The sequence below is a fragment of the Equus quagga genome, chromosome 11, assembly GCF_021613505.1.
Source record: "Equus quagga isolate Etosha38 chromosome 11, UCLA_HA_Equagga_1.0, whole genome shotgun sequence".
Lineage (NCBI taxonomy): Eukaryota > Metazoa > Chordata > Mammalia > Perissodactyla > Equidae > Equus > Equus quagga.
Window position 1 is genome coordinate 64,008,047 of NC_060277.1, and position 19,908 is coordinate 64,027,954.

At 38.1% G+C, this 19,908-nt stretch overlaps 1 protein-coding gene across 1 annotated transcript in view; it reads left to right on the top strand.

Moving 5' to 3' along the window:
• LOC124247193 (myosin heavy chain, skeletal muscle-like) overlaps positions 1–8,433 on the top strand; it is a 51,392-nt gene extending 42,959 nt beyond the window's left edge. Inside the window, 15 exon segments of the mRNA XM_046676275.1 lie at positions 6–204; positions 687–813; positions 1,250–1,368; positions 1,496–1,692; positions 3,248–3,431; positions 3,512–3,677; positions 3,779–3,903; positions 4,167–4,475; positions 5,151–5,354; positions 6,708–6,833; positions 6,924–7,094; positions 7,180–7,263; positions 7,265–7,285; positions 7,372–7,467; positions 8,281–8,433. Of these exon segments, the coding sequence (XP_046532231.1) occupies positions 6–204; positions 687–813; positions 1,250–1,368; positions 1,496–1,692; positions 3,248–3,431; positions 3,512–3,677; positions 3,779–3,903; positions 4,167–4,475; positions 5,151–5,354; positions 6,708–6,833; positions 6,924–7,094; positions 7,180–7,263; positions 7,265–7,285; positions 7,372–7,467; positions 8,281–8,433 (2,281 nt within the window).
• The last annotated feature ends 11,475 nt before the right edge of the window (positions 8,434–19,908 follow it).

The following is a 19,908-nucleotide window of genomic DNA, read 5'->3' on the forward strand; positions in this document are numbered from 1 at the left end:
CGCAGGGACCTGGAGGAGGCCACCCTGCAGCATGAAGCCACGGCGGCCGCTCTGCGGAAGAAGCACGCGGACAGTGTGGCCGAGCTCGGGGAGCAGATAGACAACCTGCAGAGGGTCAAGCAGAAAATGGAGCAGGAGAAGAGTGAGCTGAAGATGGAGATCGATGACCTGGCGAGCAACATGGAGACTGTCTCCAAAGCCAAGGTCTTTATTAACTTGTCCCCTTCTCATCTTTATTTGCAACAATTCAAAATGGTCAATATCTATATGACTATATGATGTCTATATGGCGATATTTATATATGACCATATCTAACGTAACTGTACAAATTTTAGATGTTATCTCAAATTTTAAAATTACTCTTAATAGGCATTACTATATTAAATTGAATCATTTCAGCCTTCAAATATTATTTGTAGAATTCACTCTAAACTTTGTTACTATCACTGTGAAAGAATGCAGTTACGGAGAAAACATATAAAAACTATATAATTTTCACAATCATTTATTTATTCATTTAGCCAAAATTATGTGCCTCTACATCCAAGGCACTGAGCAGGGCTTTGAGGTAGATAGAAAAGTAAATAAAACTCAGCCCCTTTCCACAAGTAGTTACAGACCTTCAAATCCCAGAGATACAAACAGAAATATATCATCTTTTCCTGTTTTCTATTTCCCACCACAGGGAAACCTCGAGAAAATGTGCCGCACCCTAGAGGACCAGCTTAGTGAAGTGAAAACGAAGGAAGAGGAGCAGCAACGCTTAATCAATGACTTGTCAGCGCAGAAGGCACGTTTACAGACAGAATCAGGTCAGTAAATGAATATAAGCAGCCCGCAGAGAGGTGGAGAATGAAAGGCGAGCCGCCACCTGTGTTTACCTATCAAACGCAAACCACTTCTCGGGCCATGTACACCCATTTATCATTGATTAGTTATTCCTTCATCTTTTTATTGTGAGATGGTGAAAAGAACGATTTAAGCTATAATTGGAAAAAAATTAAGCTCCCTGAACTGAGGAGAGTTTTGTTGCCTCAGGATTACTCAAAAGAAATGCCCAAATCCTAAAATATCAAAGAAAGTTCACACTTTTTTGAAAAAGCAAGAAATAACCTTCTCAACAGCACCAGAGCTCTTCGCTTATTCTTTTCATCATGTGAAATAAAAGAGTTCTAATGTTATTTCATTCTTTAAATTGTTCTTCACCTAGACAACAGAACTGAATCACTCATGTTTTGTCTTTCACAGGTGAATTTTCACGACAGCTAGATGAGAAAGATGCTCTGGTTTCTCAGCTATCCCGAGGCAAACAAGCATTTACACAACAGATTGAGGAATTAAAGAGGCAGCTAGAAGAGGAGTCTAAGGTGAGAATTTCCTGTTGATACTTTCAATCACTTGAGCTTTGCAGCATGACATACCTATTGAACTTCACATAGAGAATATCAATGATGAGTACGTAAACTTACATTGCACACTTTTTGCTTGGTCCAGGCCAAGAGTGCTCTGGCCCATGCCCTGCAGTCAGCCCGCCATGACTGTGACCTGCTGCGGGAACAGTATGAGGAGGAGCAGGAAGCCAAGGCTGAGCTGCAGAGGTCAATGTCTAAGGCCAACAGTGAGGTTGCCCAATGGAGGACCAAATACGAGACGGACGCCATCCAGCGCACAGAGGAGCTGGAGGAGGCCAAGTATGAGCTCTTAGTGAGGAGGGCAGAAAGAAATAAAAAGTTAAAAAACAGAACATGGGAGGCCAGCCTGGTGGCATAGTTGTTAAGTTCGGGCACTCCGCTTCAGTGGCTGGGGGTTCACAGGTTCGGATCCCAGGGGCAGACCTAGCACTGCTCGTCAAACCATGCTTTGGTGGCATCTCACATAAAATAAAGGAAGATTGCCACAGATGTTAGCTCAGTGACAATCTTCCTTAAGCAAAAAAAGAGGAGGATTGGCAACAGATGTTGGCTCAGAGCCAATCTTCCTCACCCCTCCCCCCAGAAAAAAACAGCAAAGGCAAAATAAAAGACAGAATAATCGAGGCATGGAGATAAGTAAAGGATTTCATCCTATTTTATTGTATTCCCACTCTACAATCAAATATATTCAAATACAATCAAATATACTCTAATTAAGTATATTCTCCTTCTTACAGCCCAGTGTATGCCTATTGGAGAATGGGCCAAGACCAGAGCCCTCCTCCCCTTCTGGTCTCTTACAAATGTGTCTTAAATTTCTTTCCACCAAAATGAATTGATAATTATCAGCATACCCTTTATGAATTAAGTAGAACTAATTTCATTTAATATAAGGAAAAATGGAGACTATCTGGCACATTATTATGAATATTTTAATTAACGATAATCAGTTTATTCCTACCTGGAGTATTGGAAGTCCAGAATAAAACTATCATACTCTGTCATCATTTAACTAACAACCAGTATCAATGAACTTATTCACTAATAATACACTTTTTGTGGAATAAAACTCATGGGAGTTACACATCGAAGGAAAATAACCATTATCTTCCCTGTGAAGGAAGCTTCCCTAAATTTGATTTATCTCAGTAGTTGTTAGAATGAAACAGAATGAGAGGGTTTGGTAAGCATGTGCAGAGGGAGCACTCTGGATAAGCGTGTGGGCTGGAGAGGTCATGAATTAGGTGGGGTGGGGAAGAGAGCAGTAAGACTTTGGATGATATGTGGGAAGTGTAATAATAATGGAATAATATTTATTGTCTGGGGTGACCAAACCCAGAAAGTAACTGACTACTTCTATGACCTTGGACCCGTCATTCTGGGCCACAGTTTCCTCTGTGTAAAGAGGACTATACTAGAAAATGTTTAAGGATCCTATTCAATGCTAACATTCTTTGAAGATATGCCTCCTGTTCCTGGCTGTGACTTCTTCCTCACTCTCACATCCTCACATCCTCACATTGCTCACTCAGCTAAAGTGCGTACTCATAATCAATCTCTCTCACACACACACACCACCACCACCACACACACAAAAAATGGCCTCAACAATATATTTGACAACTCCTGAGATATAAATAAGAATTCACTAGAGAAAATAGAATTCTAGAACAGATAAAATGGCTACTGAGAAGATATTTTAGAAAATCTTAACTTGTGGACATAGGAGCAAAAACTCTTGGGGAAAGCATGCTTTCCTAGTCAGCAGCTTTCTAAAGTTCACTGTGGTAACTTTGAATCCACTCTTGGTCACTCACACTGACCAACTTTTCAGGAAGAAGCTGGCCCAGTGTCTGCAGGATGGTGAGGAACATGTGGAAGCCGTGAATTCCAAATGTGCTTCTCTAGAAAAGACAAAGCAGCGGCTCCAGAATGAAGTGGAGGACCTCATGATTGACGTGGAGAGATCTAATGCCGCCTGCGCAGCCCTCGATAAGAAGCAGAGGAACTTTGACAAGGTGGTCCACAGTGAGCAGCTTCCTATGGGGAAACTGGCATGATTCTTGGTTATAGAAGCTTAGTTCTGATGTCCTTCCAGGTCCTATCAGAATGGAAACAGAAAAATGAAGAAACTCAGGCTGAACTGGAGGCCTCCCAGAAGGAGTCCCGTTCTCTCAGCACTGAGCTGTTCAAGGTGAAGAATGGCTATGAGGAATCCCTGGACCAACTTGAAACGCTAAAGCGAGAGAATAAGAACTTGCAGCGTGAGTCTTTGTAATCATTCTATTTCAAAAATGGTATGGAGGGATCTTTTCAATTTTTCCTTTTTCTCGACTGAATTTGGTATTTTATTATTAAACCATAGAGGAGATTTCTGACCTGACCGAGCAAATTGCAGAGGGAGGAAAGCATATCCATGAATTGGAGAAAGTGAAGAAACAAATAGATCAAGAGAAGAACGAACTACAGGCTGCCCTAGAGGAGGCAGAGGTACGTGTTCCGTTTACTCAGCTACACATCATAAATAAATGGAAAAATTAATAGCAACTCAGGTGTATTGTGTTGCAAGCCTTTAAGGGATAACTCATGTAATTCAGTGAGAAATACTGAATTGTACCTTGGAAATGCAGAATAGGCAAAATTAAAATGTATGAAACTTCATGAGTTTTTTTAATACCTTCTTGGACAAATCACCATAATGTGCAAAAGGAAAAAAAGCTCTTTAGTTAACTTCAGTGTTGCTTTTTTGAAAGGCATCTCTTGAGCATGAAGAAGGCAAAATCCTTCACATTCAACTTGAGTTAAATCAGGTGACATCTGAGATTGACCGGAAAATTTCTGAAAAAGATGAAGAAATCGATCAGCTAAAGAGGAACCATCTCAGAGTTGTGGAATCGATGCAGAGCACCCTAGATGCTGAGATCAGAAGCAGAAATGATGCCCTGAGGATCAAGAAGAAGATGGAGGGAGACCTTAATGAAATGGAAATTCAGCTGAACCACACCAACTGGCAGGCTACTGAGGCAATGAGGAGTCTTAGAAACACACAAGGAATACTGAAGGTACATTGGACAAACACACACGGTGTCACACAGTCTGTGTGTAATTGTGTAACTCCAATTTTAAATTTTAGGAGGGCTATTTGCCATAAATCATCTAAGTAATATGGTAATCAGTTGAAAATTTTATGTACATAGCTGAAAAATAGCTTAACTCTGGAAAGCCCAGGACAGAGTTTATACTTTCAAGTGAAGAGAAGTGGGGTGGGGAGACAAAGGAAGTGATGAAAGAGGCCACTGCACAAATCTCTCCATTTATGTGGACTTCATTTGTTTGATGTATATAAATATCTATTTATAATATAACCTATTTATATATAATCTATTTATAATATATAAATATCTATAAAATACATATATCTATATTTGTTTAATATATAAATATATATAATAACGCCATTAGACTAGCTCATCTCTAAGGATACTTTCCTGATCCAAAATTTTGTAGTTTTAGCCATGGTATTCTTTTATGATTCAGGATCTAAAATAATATAACATCATGTTCTTTTGAGTAGAACTGCTATCCTGGGCTACAAAAAATTTGTCATTAAAGGGACTTGCAAGTTTTTCCTATCTAATCATACTCTAAGTTATTAAGATCAACATGTGTCCATGACCCTAAATTTGCATTTGCTTTAATTGGAGCATGAGTAAGAGTCATTTTCTCTTTCTGTGTAGGACACTCAGCTACATTTGGATGATGGCATCAGAGGCCAAGATGATCTTAAAGAACAACTGGCAATGGTTGAGCGCAGAGCTAACCTGATGCAGGCAGAGATTGAAGAGCTGAGGGCATCCCTGGAACAGACTGAGAGGAGCAGGAGAGTGGCAGAGCAAGAGCTTCTGGATGCTAGTGAGCATGTGCAACTCTTACACACCCAGGTGAGGTTCAGGACTATGGTTGAGCAAATGCACTCCCTGTAGTTGAAGACAATTTGACAGGATAAGCTTGTTATAAAGTAAGGAGTAATCTTGGCAAGGGTCCCTTGCTGAAGTTCTGGAAAATGTACATCAGGAAGTACATACTGAGGCCTAGCTGATTCACAAGTATATTTATGGACTGACATAATCATGTTGATTTGAAATAATTTAGAGTTGTGGGAACTTTTGTAAAAAAGCACAAAGACCCCCTACTAATAACTATATACATAACATTGGTGGCCATCTTGTCTTTTGCAACTCTAAGCTGCAAATAGCTAAGCGAATAAAATACAGGAGAAAGAATAAGCCACAGGTAATAATTACATATTGTGTATGCACATAAAGCTAACTTCATGGGATATAAAAAGAAGCTCTTATGTTCGAATTCATAGAGGCCATCATTACTGCTAGTCAGCATTTGTCGTTTACAATGGACTTGTTAAATAAATGGTGGCATAGCCTCACAGTGGCGAAAATACAGCCATTTGTTGCCATGGAAAGATGTTCACAACACAGTAAGTAAAAAAAGCAACTTAAAAATGATATATAAAGTATGATCCTCTTTGTTAAAAATATACAGGAAACATCTAGAAGGACAAAGAAAAGTGTTACCAATGATTACCTCTGGGTGGTGAGAGTACAATAATTATTGTCTCTTTTTTTACAAATTTGCATGTTCTACTATTTTTTTATAATAAACATATATTAACGTATACTTTTTAAAGTTATAATATATGGAAATAGCCATCATGAAAAAGTTAAAATCAGATACTACAAATAATTTTAAAATCAAGTTAAAATGTAGCAGTTTTCTTTTTCATTATTAGTATCCTTGAATTGACTGAATATTTCAAATCCTGTCAACTTTCCAAAAATGAAAGACTCTTGGCTTGTTTTTGTATCAATAATGATGCTATTTATCCACTTAAAATAGAGAGCCAAGAAATGTAAATAAACAACCAAAAATTAATAATCCATTTTTCACGAGCCGTGGGGTGCCACATAGTGAAGCACTTTAAATATTTTCTTTGGGTAGGGTTTATGCTTTATACTTACAAGCAGACACTGACAACAGTCAAATGTGTTTGGTATTAAAAACTAAATTTTATCTGGAAGAATTTAAGAGAACTTTTATTAACAGAGATATGGATAGAAGGAAAAGAAGGCATATACTTAGAATCAACTTTTGACTTGGTTTTTATTCTGAATTATTTCTAACGATCAATAATTTATGCCTGTGTACACTAGTAAAAATGAAAATGTAAATAGTTATAATGAAATTTGCTTTTCTTCTTTTTTATTAACTTGAAACAGAATACCAGCTTAATCAACACCAAGAAGAAGCTGGAGACAGACATTTCCCAGCTGCAGGGAGAGGTGGAGGACATTGTCCAGGAAGCTCGCAATGCAGAAGAGAAGGCCAAGAAGGCCATCACTGATGTGAGCAGAGGGCAACACAGTGGTGGTCAAACTTGAATCTTGATGTGCTATCTCAGCTGCCTCAACTGATCTTGTTTTATTGTGAATTAGGCGGCCATGATGGCTGAGGAGCTGAAGAAGGAGCAGGACACCAGCGCCCACCTGGAGCGGATGAAGAAGAACCTGGAGCAGACAGTGAAGGACCTGCAGCAGCGTCTGGATGAGGCCGAGCAGCTGGCCCTGAAGGGTGGGAAGAAGCAGATCCAGAAACTGGAGGCCAGGGTGGGTCTCCACCACTTCACTCAATTCCTGGCCTGTTCACGCAGCTAGTTACAGCCAATTGTTAAACTCCTTTGTTCTCTTCCAGGTGAGGGAGCTTGAAAATGAGGTTGAAAGTGAACAGAAGCGCAATGTTGAGGCTGTCAAGGGTCTGCGCAAACATGAGAGAAAGAGTAAAGGAACTCACTTACCAGGTGACCAGCCTTTTAGGTTTTCCATATTTTATTTTCACGAGTTTTCGAATAATGACAGTATCTATTTGCTACCTCTTTCATTTCAGACTGAGGAGGACCGTAAGAATGTTCTCAGGCTGCAGGACTTGGTGGACAAATTACAAACCAAAGTTAAAGCTTATAAGAGACAAGCTGAAGAGGCTGTATCTTCACAGAGAGTATTTCAAATACTGTCAAATTCCCAAAAATGAAAGATTCTTGGCTCATTTTTGTATCAATAATGATGCTATTTATGCACTTAAAATATAGAGCCAACAAATGTAAATAAGCAACCAAAAATTAATAATCCATTTTTCATGAGCCATGTGGTGGCACATGGTAGAGCACCTTAAATATTCTTGGGGTAGGGCTTGTGCTTTATACTTACAAGCAGACACTAACAATAATCAAGTATGTTTGGTATTAAAAATTAAGGTTCAGGAGCAGGTCTAGGTTTTGTGCAGTCTGAAGTTTCTAGAATTTAAGAGGCTTTCTTTAAGGCAAAGAACACAAAATTGGGAATACAAAATTAGGTATGAAAATGAATATTTATTTAGAATGAAAAATGTTACTACTAATTACTGGAGCCTTAGAGATTCAGGTTCATTTCTTCTGAGACCTCTTTAAGCAATTTTCCAGACACGTTAGTCCAGAAATGCTTCTTGGTACAACCCACTTCCCTCCCTATCTAGAACACTCTACAACTCCCAGCAATTCCCAGCACTCATAGGGGCTGTGCAAATGAGGGCTCTGATGTCCAAGTCTTATTTAACTTCATAATAAATCCATCTCAGAACATTTCTTTTTCATTTGGCTGCAGCTATCTTTCTCATCCTGTTAATTCTGAAAACTTCCTTAAGGTTTTTCTTTTGCTTTCTCATTCATGAAGCAAACCTCGTAGCTACTTCTAGTAACAAAGGCAATAAGAACCAGAAAATGTCGTTTTCCTGTTCTCTCAAATGCATTTCTTTTCTCAGGAGGAACGGTCTAACGTCAACCTCTCCAAATTCCACAAGCTCCAGCATGAGCTGGAGGAGGCCAAGGAACGGGCTGACATTGCCGAGTCCCAGGTCAATAAGCTGCGGGTGAAGAGCCGGGAGGTTCACACAAAAGTCATTAGTGAAGAGTAATTTATCCAAATGCTAAAAGTGACCAAAGAAATGCACAAAATGTGAAGTTCTTTGTCACTGTCATATGTCACTGTAATGTCAAGGAAATAAAATCTGCAGAGAATTTTGCAATCTAAAAATACACGTGTCTCTTAATTACAAGCTCCATAGTGCTATTAGAACTAATTCAGTTATTCAGCATTTGTTAAGCCCCTACTGCGTGCAGAGATGATGACAGAAATGGATGTGGTCAGTGAACCAACTTTAACAGAAGGCAAAAGAAATGAAGCGCTCTGAGAAAACACAAAGATGGTTAATGCACGCTCAATTCCATTCAACCAGTTTTACTGAGTACCAAGTGTGTGCCTGTACAGAAATGGGCACCAAGCATATGACAATCATCCCTGCCACTGAGGAGCTCAAGCCAGCATGAGAGACAGCAATTCAAACAGATTATGGTACAACATGCATATTCTGACAGAAGTATGACAACAAAGTGGGGCAATAAAACAGAGTGGGCTGCTCACCTAAGCAGTCCAGAAAGGATTTTCTAAGGAGACTGTGAGCAAGCTCCTAAAAGATTAGTAGATAGTTATCAGGTGAAAAAGAAAAGGAGATGATCATTCTAAGACGATAAAACAAGCATGAGATTTCAGAAGAGTTTAAGCATGGGCTCCATGAGCGAAAGACATCAGATGAAGCCAGAGACAGAAGTTAAGACCTACTGTGAAGGGTCTAGCCTCATAGGCAGTGTTGAGGAATTAGGACATGCCTCCAACTGGTGAGACTTCACAAGGAGGGGAGTCGACACAATTCTGGCAGTATTATGGAGGATGGAGTCGGATGGGAAGACCAGAGCCTGGGAAGACTGTTAAGGCTATTAAAATGGTCCAACTTAGAGATAACAGTGATGGAAATGAACGAGAATGCAGAATGAAGGCAGGATTCTAAGACTTGTCTAAAGAAAGGACTGGGAGAGCACTGAGGAAGTTAAACAGTTTCAATGCATTCAAACTTCCCAGTTACTCTATGGTTATAGATTTTATTTCCTTTTGGGGGAAATTCTTTTCCTCTGAACCTCCATCTCCAAGAAAAAGGACAGAATTTTTCAGATAAATCTTTCTGTTGGCCTTCTAATTTCTGCATACAATTCTGCTTATAAAGGTACCTGATTTTCTCAGTACCATATATATTTTAGGGAGGAACCAGAAAGGGAATTTATTTCTTAATATAGAAAAGAATGTGACTGAAATTTTATCATAGCCATTGCCAGAGTGATTTTTTTGGATACTTTTTTAAGCTTACAATTTGGCTTCATTGCGTGAACATTTAAAAAATAAGATAAGAGAATACCAATTTATTCTTTCACAGCGGTGGAGATCTCTTTCAATGAGGAAGCTGCTTTGGGAAATTTTCTTCCCCAGTGTGGAAATCCTAATTAGTAATGAGAAACCTGCTTCATTAGAAGAGGATTTAAAAGGGGTAGAAAATAATTATGAGGAATAGTTCACCAAGGCCATGATGAAGGCTAATGAAATATCCTGCCTCGAGTAGGCCTTTATTATCACATTTTAATTAAACTCTGTAGAGTTAACCTATTGACCTCAAAAGCACTGGGCTATTGCTTTATTACTCTGTCTCCTAACTATCTGAATAATTTCTTCCGTAGAGAGTTTAGAGTGGATTTCACTAGATATGGGTCAGTTATTCTGGAGTCCCTGACTAAAGCAGCAAGGATCTAGAGTCACAGCTATTCTGGTTCATATTCTTCCTCATCTTCCTCACAGATTAAGTGATTTATAGACTTCTTTCCTCATCTCTTACAACAAAACTACACATGATAATCTAGAAATGCTGATAATTCTTTTTGTCTTTTGTTTAATTAATATGAGGGATCATTGAGATCTGGGGACTGTTTATAACCTACTAACACTGGATATGAGAACCCAAACAGGATGCATACAAGGAGAGGGCGGGAAGCTGTCTGCAAGATCAACTCTGAATGAGGAACGATGGAGGCAGTTTAAGTCCGGTTCCTCCCTGATAGTAGCACTAAGACGTACTGTGATGGAAAGAAATTCAGATGGGAAGACGATTGCGAACTGTTACAAAGGGCAAGGGACATTTTCCTCTAACATATAGATAAACCTACTTAAACCGTACACATAGAGAACTAGGCAGAGATGACAATGCCCCTAGCGTTTTCGGTATCCAGCCAGGCATAAATATACTAATAAAATCTGCTAGGAATTTGTAATAGGCTGGTTTCTTTACTTCTGTATGTTCTAACAACTTGAAGACCATGGTTACTGAAAGTGAATTCTGGGACCGCTGACATACTAATACTTGTAAATATCATGAATCCTTTTCCCTCAACTCAATTCATAAGTGTTCCAATAACCAAACAGATATCAAGAACAGACGAAATCTCAAGATCCCTCTACTCCAAAACATTACTTCCCCTTCTATCTATCTTATATATATCTTATAACTAAATCTCCTACTACTAGAGACAAAATCCTTGGCATCCTGGAGAATGTTCACTTTATTTAATCTCTTGAATTGAAAACATACTAATTTCAACTAACACCCTAGCTAGAATTATTGGTTAACCAACTAAGACAGCACCTGAAGAAAGAGGTCTCTTGAGATATGCCTGAAGGGAAGGCAACTCTGAGAGAGGGAAAAGAAGGAGACAAGAAAATGCCTCCATAAAAGCCATTTACTCACAATTTTGCTGAGGGCTGACCTTGAGTATTAAGGCTTCCAGCAGCATTCTTCATGGGTCTAGCAATTATGTGAACCTCTCCATCAGTGGTTCTCAAATTTAGCATGTATCAGAATCATCTGGAGGGCTTGTTAGCACACAGATTGTTGGGCCCCACCTCCAGAGTTTCTAATTCACTAGGTCTAGGTTGGGGCCCAGAAATTTGCATTTCTAACAAGTTCCCAGGTGATGCCGATGCTGCTAGCACAGGGACCACACTCTGAAAACCAAAGCTCTACATTATCACCAAATCTTTCACAAAGGAATTGCATACAATATTCTATCGCACCATGTTTACACCTATAAATTCAGCTAAACCTCTCTGGGCCCCAGTTTCTTCACCTGTACAATGAGGAAGTTGAGCTAAATAATGCTAAAAGCCAATCTAAATGCCTTTGAGTCCGAGTTGGACAGCACTGTCTGTAATAATAATACAATTATAATATCTTACATCTCTAGGGCGACTTGTTTTATTTGCAAAATGCTTCCACATACAATTTTTCAGTCACTGGATATTCACAACGATGTGAGATAGACAGAATCCTTTTGGAAACTGAAGTACAAAGAGGATAGTGGTTTGTCAAAAGTTGTATAACTAATAAAAGAGCCAGACCCAGACCAAGACCGCCTAACTCTTCCTCCTGGAAGTAACACACTGTCCTAGACTTTCGCCCTGGCCTGACCAGGGAAAGATTCTGAGGACATTCTCCCATAGAAACAAGGCCAGTAATTTGTAGAGGAGAGGAAGTGTCTCTGCTCTTCACCTGGATAGCCATATGGCTTGCTCCTTCATATGTGTAGAATGCTGGTCATGTTATGCTTTATTAGAGAGGCCTTCCCTGGCTACTCAGTACCAAAAGGCAAGCCTTTCTCTCTGCCCTGCCAATTATACTTCTTATCCCTTTGATTTGCTTTAAATCTGTCCATGAAACTAATCACCACTTGACTATTAATTTATTTGTTTAATATCTGTCTCCTTCTGCTAAAATATAAGCTCTACAAGGGCAGGACTTTGTTTTGTTCACAGCCGAATGTCCGATGAGTTGAACACTGCCTGTTACCTAAAAAATGCTCAAGAAATATTTGTGGAACGAATGATAATTGAATAAGAACTTAATCTATGCTGTGCACTGTGCTAAGTATTTTACTTGTATCATCCAAAAATAAATCCTAAAGCAGAGGATATATTAAGGCCCCTTTCTCAGTAATTGATAGGACTAAAAAAATCAGTAAGGAAACTTTTGTTTCCAGGAAGATGGAGTCGACCTACTTTTCTCTGTTCCTCTCACTAGGTACAACTAAAATCACTGGACGTTATATATGTAAATATAACATAAGAGATTTTGAAAGGTGGAGAGAAGAAGATAGATCAGCTAGGTAAGTTCCTTGGGTTTTCTTTTTGCCTCCTTTGCCCCAGACTTGGAGCTGAAGAAGCAGACAACACAGAAACACCAATGAATGCAGACCAAAAAAGCCCCAACAAAAGCCTTTTCCCTCTAACCAAAGGACAGAGTAATGGGCACCCTAGCAAGAGAGGAAACTTTTAAATAATAACTGCTCTACTCCCACCAAACAACATAGAAAAAAACACAGTACCACCCCATCACCAGCAAAAGCCAAGTGGGAAGTCTATACTTTCTCCCTTATGAGGCTGTAATGAAGTGCCCCCAACATCCCCACTGGGGTGGTATCAAGGAGGCCAAGTAGGAAGATGAGACTTTCATACCTACTGGCCAGTAATGGAACCAGACAAATTGTCAGTAGAGACAACATGGGGATCCTTGACTCCCAACCACCTGGCAGTAACAAGGCACCTCTTGTCCTTCTCACTGTCAGAGGAGGTCTTGTGGAAAGGCAGCACCATTGCCCAGTGGTAATGAGCACCTCCAAGAAACTGTGGTGTCTGAGGAAACCATATGGGGACACAGAACTCCCATCTCCACCCAGGAGTAATGAGCAGACCTCTCTCTTAGGAGTCAAGAGAAAGAAACTTGGACTTGTCCCTCCACCTGGCAGTAATGAAGTGGCACTACCCCCTTCCCTTGACAGAGCAGTGTCACAGAAAACCAACTAAAAGGTTTAAATCAGGTCTAGAGTCTCAGAACATAATACAAAATGTCCAGGATTCAATTGAAAATTATTCATCACATCAAGAAGATTTCACACTGAATGAAAAAAGACACATGAATGGAAAAAGCCAAAACCAACATGACAGAGATGTTAGAATTATTTGACAAAGATTGTAATCATCCATAATAAAAATGCTTCATGGAGAAACTATGAACATGCTTGAAACAAATGAAAAAATATAAAGTCTCAGCAAAGAAGTAGAAGATACAAAAAAGAACAAATGGAAATTTTAGAAATGAAAAATACAATAACTGAAAAAGTTGTGTGGATGAACTCAATGGAAAACGGAGGGAACAGAGGAAAGAGTCAGTGAACTGGAATACAGAACAACCGAAATAAACCAATCTGAACAACTAAAAGAAGGTGGATGGGGAAAAAAAAAAGTGTACAAAGCCTGAAAGCTCTGTGGCTCTACAACAAAAAATCTAGCATTTATGTTATCAGAGTCCCAGAAGAAAAGGAAGAAGAGAGTAGGACTGGAAAAGTACTCAAAAAACAATGGCTGAAAAGTTCTAAATGTGGCAAAAGACATAACCTACAGATTCAATAGGGAGTTTATCCAAATAGGAAAAACCCAAAGAAATCCATAGCAAGACAGATCATGAATTTCTGAATACTAAAGGCAAAGAAAAATATCCTGGAAGCAGCCAGAGAAAAATAACATCTTACCTATAGGAGAAAAAATATTCAAATGACAGAGGATTTCTCACCAGAAACTATAGAGGCCAGAAAGAAGTGGTATGATTTTTTTTCAGGTGCTGAAAGAAAAGAATTGTCAACCCAGAATCCTGTACCCAGAAAAACTGTGCTTCAGGAATAAAAGGGAAATCAAGACATTCTCAGATGAATGAAAACTAAGAAAATGATCATTATAGATATACCTTAAAAGAATAACTAAAGAAAGTTCTCTAAACAGAAAGGAAACAATAAAGGAAGGAATCTTGGAATATCAAAAAGAAAAAAACAGTAATCAAAAATAGGAGTAGGTACAATAGGCTTTCTCTTCTTGAGTTTTCTAAATTATGTTTGATGATTGAAGCAAAAATTCTATCACTATCTGATGTAGCTCTAAATATATTAAGAGGAAATATCTAGGACAATTATAAATGGGGGAGAGTAAACAGACTTAAAGGAAGGGAAGTTTCTATGCTTCACTTGAACTGATAACACGACAACAAAGAAGACAATGATAAGTTTTATATATACATACCTAGAGCATCCACAAAAAATTACGTGCAAAGAAACACACACATACACTCATACACACACACACAAAATACAAGGAAAATACTGGAAGGACTGACTTCCAGCAAGACAGCCTGAAGAGCTCCAATGACCCTTTGCCCAGTGAAATTAGTGAAAATTATTTTTAAAACAACAACATTTAAAGCCTCTAGAAATGGTCCTAAAGAAAAACAGCAAATGAAGTAACATCTATCAAGAAAATCTATGAATATTCTGTTAGAAAGGTAAGGGTCTGTGCTATTTGAGGCAAAATTCCTTCCTCTCTCCCACCCTCCCAGCTCAAGAGAAACAAGGACTCCACTCCAGATTACTATAGCCAAGGACACAGAGCTCTCTCTTCCTCCTACTCCAAGCCAGAGGACTTTCTTCCCAGGAAGAGCAAGACATCAGTATTTCTCATTCTGCCCCCAGCTACCTGTTTCTGAGGTTAAGTTCTGGGCAAGTGTGGTCAAGAGATGGGGGTTCTCCTCTCCCTAGCCACCATTCACGGAAGAGCCACCATTCATTGGATATAGTGTGCTTAGAATATTGGGGCCCTGATCAAATCTTCACTTGGCTCATGAGGTGGTGGTTCCAGACCAGGAGAACCAAGCCAAGAGGACCTCAGCCTGCTCCCCACAACCACTAAGTGCTCATCTCCTTGAGTAAGGGTGTCACTCAGAGAGAAGTTTACAATTGTCCCACCACCAGTTCCAGAGCCCTGGCTCAGAGATTTTGCCTGGAGGGACTAGCAGGTCATAAAACAGAGAGCCCCTAATCTCCTGAACAAATTGATTTCACTTTCAACATAGGGAAGAGAATTCCAAGTCTAAGTTCACTCTCAAGGACAGTAGAAATTGTGGTGAAAGGAAATTGGGAGAGACTCAAGATACAGGCTAAACTGTAGGCCAGCTGGTATTCAGGAGAAAACCAGGGAATAAGATAGCTAAGAGGAGCCCTCCTGGGGTGAGAACACAAATCAAACACTAACCTTAGAAACTACTTTTTCAAAAGGGTCAGAATTTGGTTGGATTCATTTGTAGAGCAATTTATGTCTAAGCGCATTATTAAAAACAATAAAGCAATTAGCCAGCTGGAGTCTAACAGCTGGATGTTCTCAGGGAAAGAGAAGAAGAGAGTCCCACAAAGACTACTATCTTTCAAGGTGACTGTGGGCATACCAAAGCTGCACCCCCCTGAGGAGTGACATCAGAGGCTTAAGATCATGGGTGGGAAATAAACTTCACTAAAATAAGCCAGCCAGTTAAAAACAAATAAACAAGCAAATAAAACTAACAAGCCCTGAGAAGAGTGTCAGTACTGAGAGTTGCTACAGTATATTACCTAAAATGTCCAGTTTCCAACAAAAAATTATGAGGCATACAGAGAAACAATTATGACTCATACACTGAAAAGAGTGGGCAACAGAAACTGCCTGTGACAGTAACCAAATGTTGGATTTAACAGAAAAAGACATCAAAGTAGCCGTTATAAACATGTTCACAGAAGTAAAGGAAATCATGATGAAAGAAGTAAAGAAAGGCATGGTGACCACTTCACATCAATAAAAAGACAGAAATTATTTTAAAAGAATCAAATGGAATTCTGGAGTGGAAAAGTACAATAACTGAAATAAAAAAAGTCATTAGAGGGGCTTAACAGTATATTTGAACTGACAGAAGAAAAAATAAACAAAGTTGAAGACAGACTGACAAAGATTATGCAAGCCTAAGAACAGAGAGAAAAAAATAATGAAGAAAAATGAAGAAAGTCTCAGAGAAATGTGAGACACCATTAAACACACCAGTATCTGTGTAATGGGAGTACCAAGAGAGGAGAGAGAACGGGGCAGAAAACCTATTCAAAGATATAATAGTTGAAAACTCCTGGTATTTATTGGGAAAAAAAACCCCGACACATCCAGGAAGCTCAACGAACTTGAAGTAGTATACACACAAATACATCTGCAAACAGACACATCATAGTAAAAATGCTGAAAATCAAAGACAAGGAGAAAAATCTTGAAATCAGCAAGAGAAAAATGATTTGTTACTTACAAGAAAACAATAAAATTAACAGCTGAGTTCTTACAGTAGAAGCAATAGAGGCCAGCAGGTGGTAGAAAACTATATTCAAAATGCTCAAAAAAAACAACTGTCAACCAAGAATCCTATATCCATCAAAGCTATCTTTCAAAAAGGTTAAATAAAGATTTTCTCAAATAAACAAAAACTTAGAAGATTTGCTAATAGACTTGCCTTACAAAAAATACTAAAGGAAGTTCTTCAAGCTAAAAGCAAGTGACTGCAGTCAGCAATTCAAACCTGCAGAAAAAAACACACTGGCGGGGCTGGCCCCGTGGCCAAGTGATTAAGTTTACATGCTCTGCTTTGGCAGCCGAGGATTTTGCCAGTTCAGATCCTGGGCATGGACACAGCACTGCTCATCAGGCCATGCTGAGGCGGTGTCCCACATGCCACAATCAGAGGCACTCACAACTAGAATATAAACTACGTACTGGGGGGCTTTGGGGAGAAGAAGAAGAAGAAGAAAAGGATTGGAAACAGATGTTAGCTCAGGTGCCAATCTTTAAAAAAAAAAACAACACTTGCAAAGGTAAGTATGTAATTATAAAAGACAATATAACTGCATATTTTTCTTCTTTCGTCTCTTAACTGATTTAAAGAACAATTGTATAAAATGATACTTACAAAATGTATTGTTGGGACAATGACAAAAATATATAATATATGTCTGTATAGCAAAGGAAACCATCAACAAAATGAAAAGGCAACCCACAGAATGGGAGAAAATATTTGCAGATCATATATCTGATAAGGGGCTAAATCTAAAATAATGAAGAACTCATATAATTCAACAGGGAAAAAAATCCAACTTAAAAATGGGAAGAGGATATGAATAGATATTTTTCCATAGAAGACATACAAATGGCCAACAGATACATGAAAAGGCACTCAACATCACTAATCATCAAGGACATGCAAATCAAAACCAAAATGAGATATCACCTCACCTCTGTTAGGATAGCTATTATCAAAAAGACAAGAGATACGTGTTGACAAGGAAGTAGAGAAAAGAAAACCTTTGTGCACTCTTGGTGAGAATGTAAAATATCAATTTACTTCATATGGAAAACAGTATGAAGGTTCCTCCAAAATTAAAAATAGAACTATCATATGATCCAACAATTCCACTTCTGAGTATCTGAAAGAAATGAAATTACTATCTCAAAAAGATGTCTGCACCCCCATGTTCACTGAAACATTATTTACAATAGCCAAGACATGAAAACAACCTAAGTGTCCATCAAGAGATGAATGGATAAAGAAAATGTGATATATATACATACATATATGGAATGGAATATTATTCAGCCATAAAAAAGCATATCCCACCATTTGCAGTGACATGCAAGGGTCTTGAGGGCTTTACCCTAAGTCGAAAAAGTCAGACAGAAAGATAAATACTGTATGATATCACCTATATGTGGAATCTAAAAAAAGCCCCTCAGATACGGAGAACAGACTGTGGTTGACAGACACAGGCAATGAGGGGAGAGCAAAATGGGTGAAGGTGGTCAAAAGGTACAAACTTCCAGTTATAAGACGAATAGGTCCTAGGGAATATAACAAACAGCATGGTGACTATGGTTAACAATACTGTATTATGTATTTAAAGTTTCTAAAAGAGTAAATCTTGAAAGTTCTCATCACAAGAAAGAAATTTTTGTAACTATGTGTGAGAATGGATGTTAACTAAACTTATTGTGGTAATTATTTTGCAGTGTATACATATATCAAATCATTATGTTGTACATCTAAAACTAATACAATGTTATATATCATATCTCAATTTAAAAAAAATTTTTTAAGCTTTGCACAATCCTACTCAGATCCCTGCATTAAAAACTCACCTTAAACTAAACCCAAAAACTCCTTAAATAGCCACCCATAGGTGGTTTTCTCCCTTACTGCAGTAAGTAATAAATTCATCTTCACTTAAAAAAAAGAAAAAGAGAAATGAAAGGTATGTGTAATAGATTGGCCAATACGACACAAAGGAGCTGTGTGGGAGCAAAGCTATATTAGGCTAAAGAAATGACTACAGATAGTAAAGTAAAAATCATAACAATGTATTATTGGGTTTGCAAGATTAAGAGGGGTAATATATATTGCAATAATGTGACAAAAAGAGGGAAAAGGGAATTGAGCTATTTAGGAGTAACCTTTCTATATGTCACTGGAATTAAACAAGTATATCTGAAACTGATTCTGATAAGTTAAGGTGCTTATGAAAAACCCTAGAGTAATGATTTAAAAAATTATGTGAAAAAATCATTAAAGAAGTAAAAATGCTACATTAGAAAATACATAAAATTTGGTGCAAAAGAAAGCAGTAAAGGAAGAATAAAGGAAGGAAAAAAGGGATGAGACACACAGAAAAAATTAAAATGAAGACATAATTTCAAGTATAACAATAATAGCATTAAATATGAATGGATTAAACAATCCAGTCAAAAGGCAGAGATTGTCAGACTGGATAAAAAACATGATCCAACTATATTCTGTCTACCAGAGTCCTACTTTGGATCAAAAGATACAAACAAATTGAATATAAAAGGATGGAAAAAGATATATCATGGAAACAACAACCCTAAGAAAGCTGGGAGTAGCTATACTGATAGAAGACAAAACAGATTTTAAAACAAAAAAATGTTACTAGAGATACAGAGGGACATTTTATAATGATAAAAGAATAAATCCATCAGGAAGATATAATGCTTATATACATATTTGCACCTAATAACAGAGCACCAAAACAAATGAAGCAAAAACTGACAGAAATAAAGGGAGAAAAACACAATTCAATAATGATAGTTGGAGACTTGGATACCCCATCTTCAATAATGGATAGAACAATAGATCAACAAGAAAACAGAAGACTTGAACAACACTATAAACCAACCAGACCTAACACATATCTATAGAACACTTCAGCCAACAACAAAATACACATTCTTCTCAAGTGCACATGGAACATTCTCCTGTATGGACCATATGCCAGGCTAGAAAACAAATCTCAGCAAATTTAAAAGGATAAAAATGATACAAAGTATGTTCTCTGGTCAAAAAAGAATGAAATTAGAAATCAATAGTAGGAAAAAAACGGGAAACTCACAAATACCTGGAAAGTAAATAATCAATCGGTCAAAGAAGAAATCAAAAGAAAAACCAGAAAATATTTTGAGATGAATGAAAATAAAGACACAACCAAAACTTATGGGATGTAGACAAAGCAGTGCTTAGAGGGAAATTTATAGCCGTAAATGCCTACATTAAGAAAAAAGAAAGAGC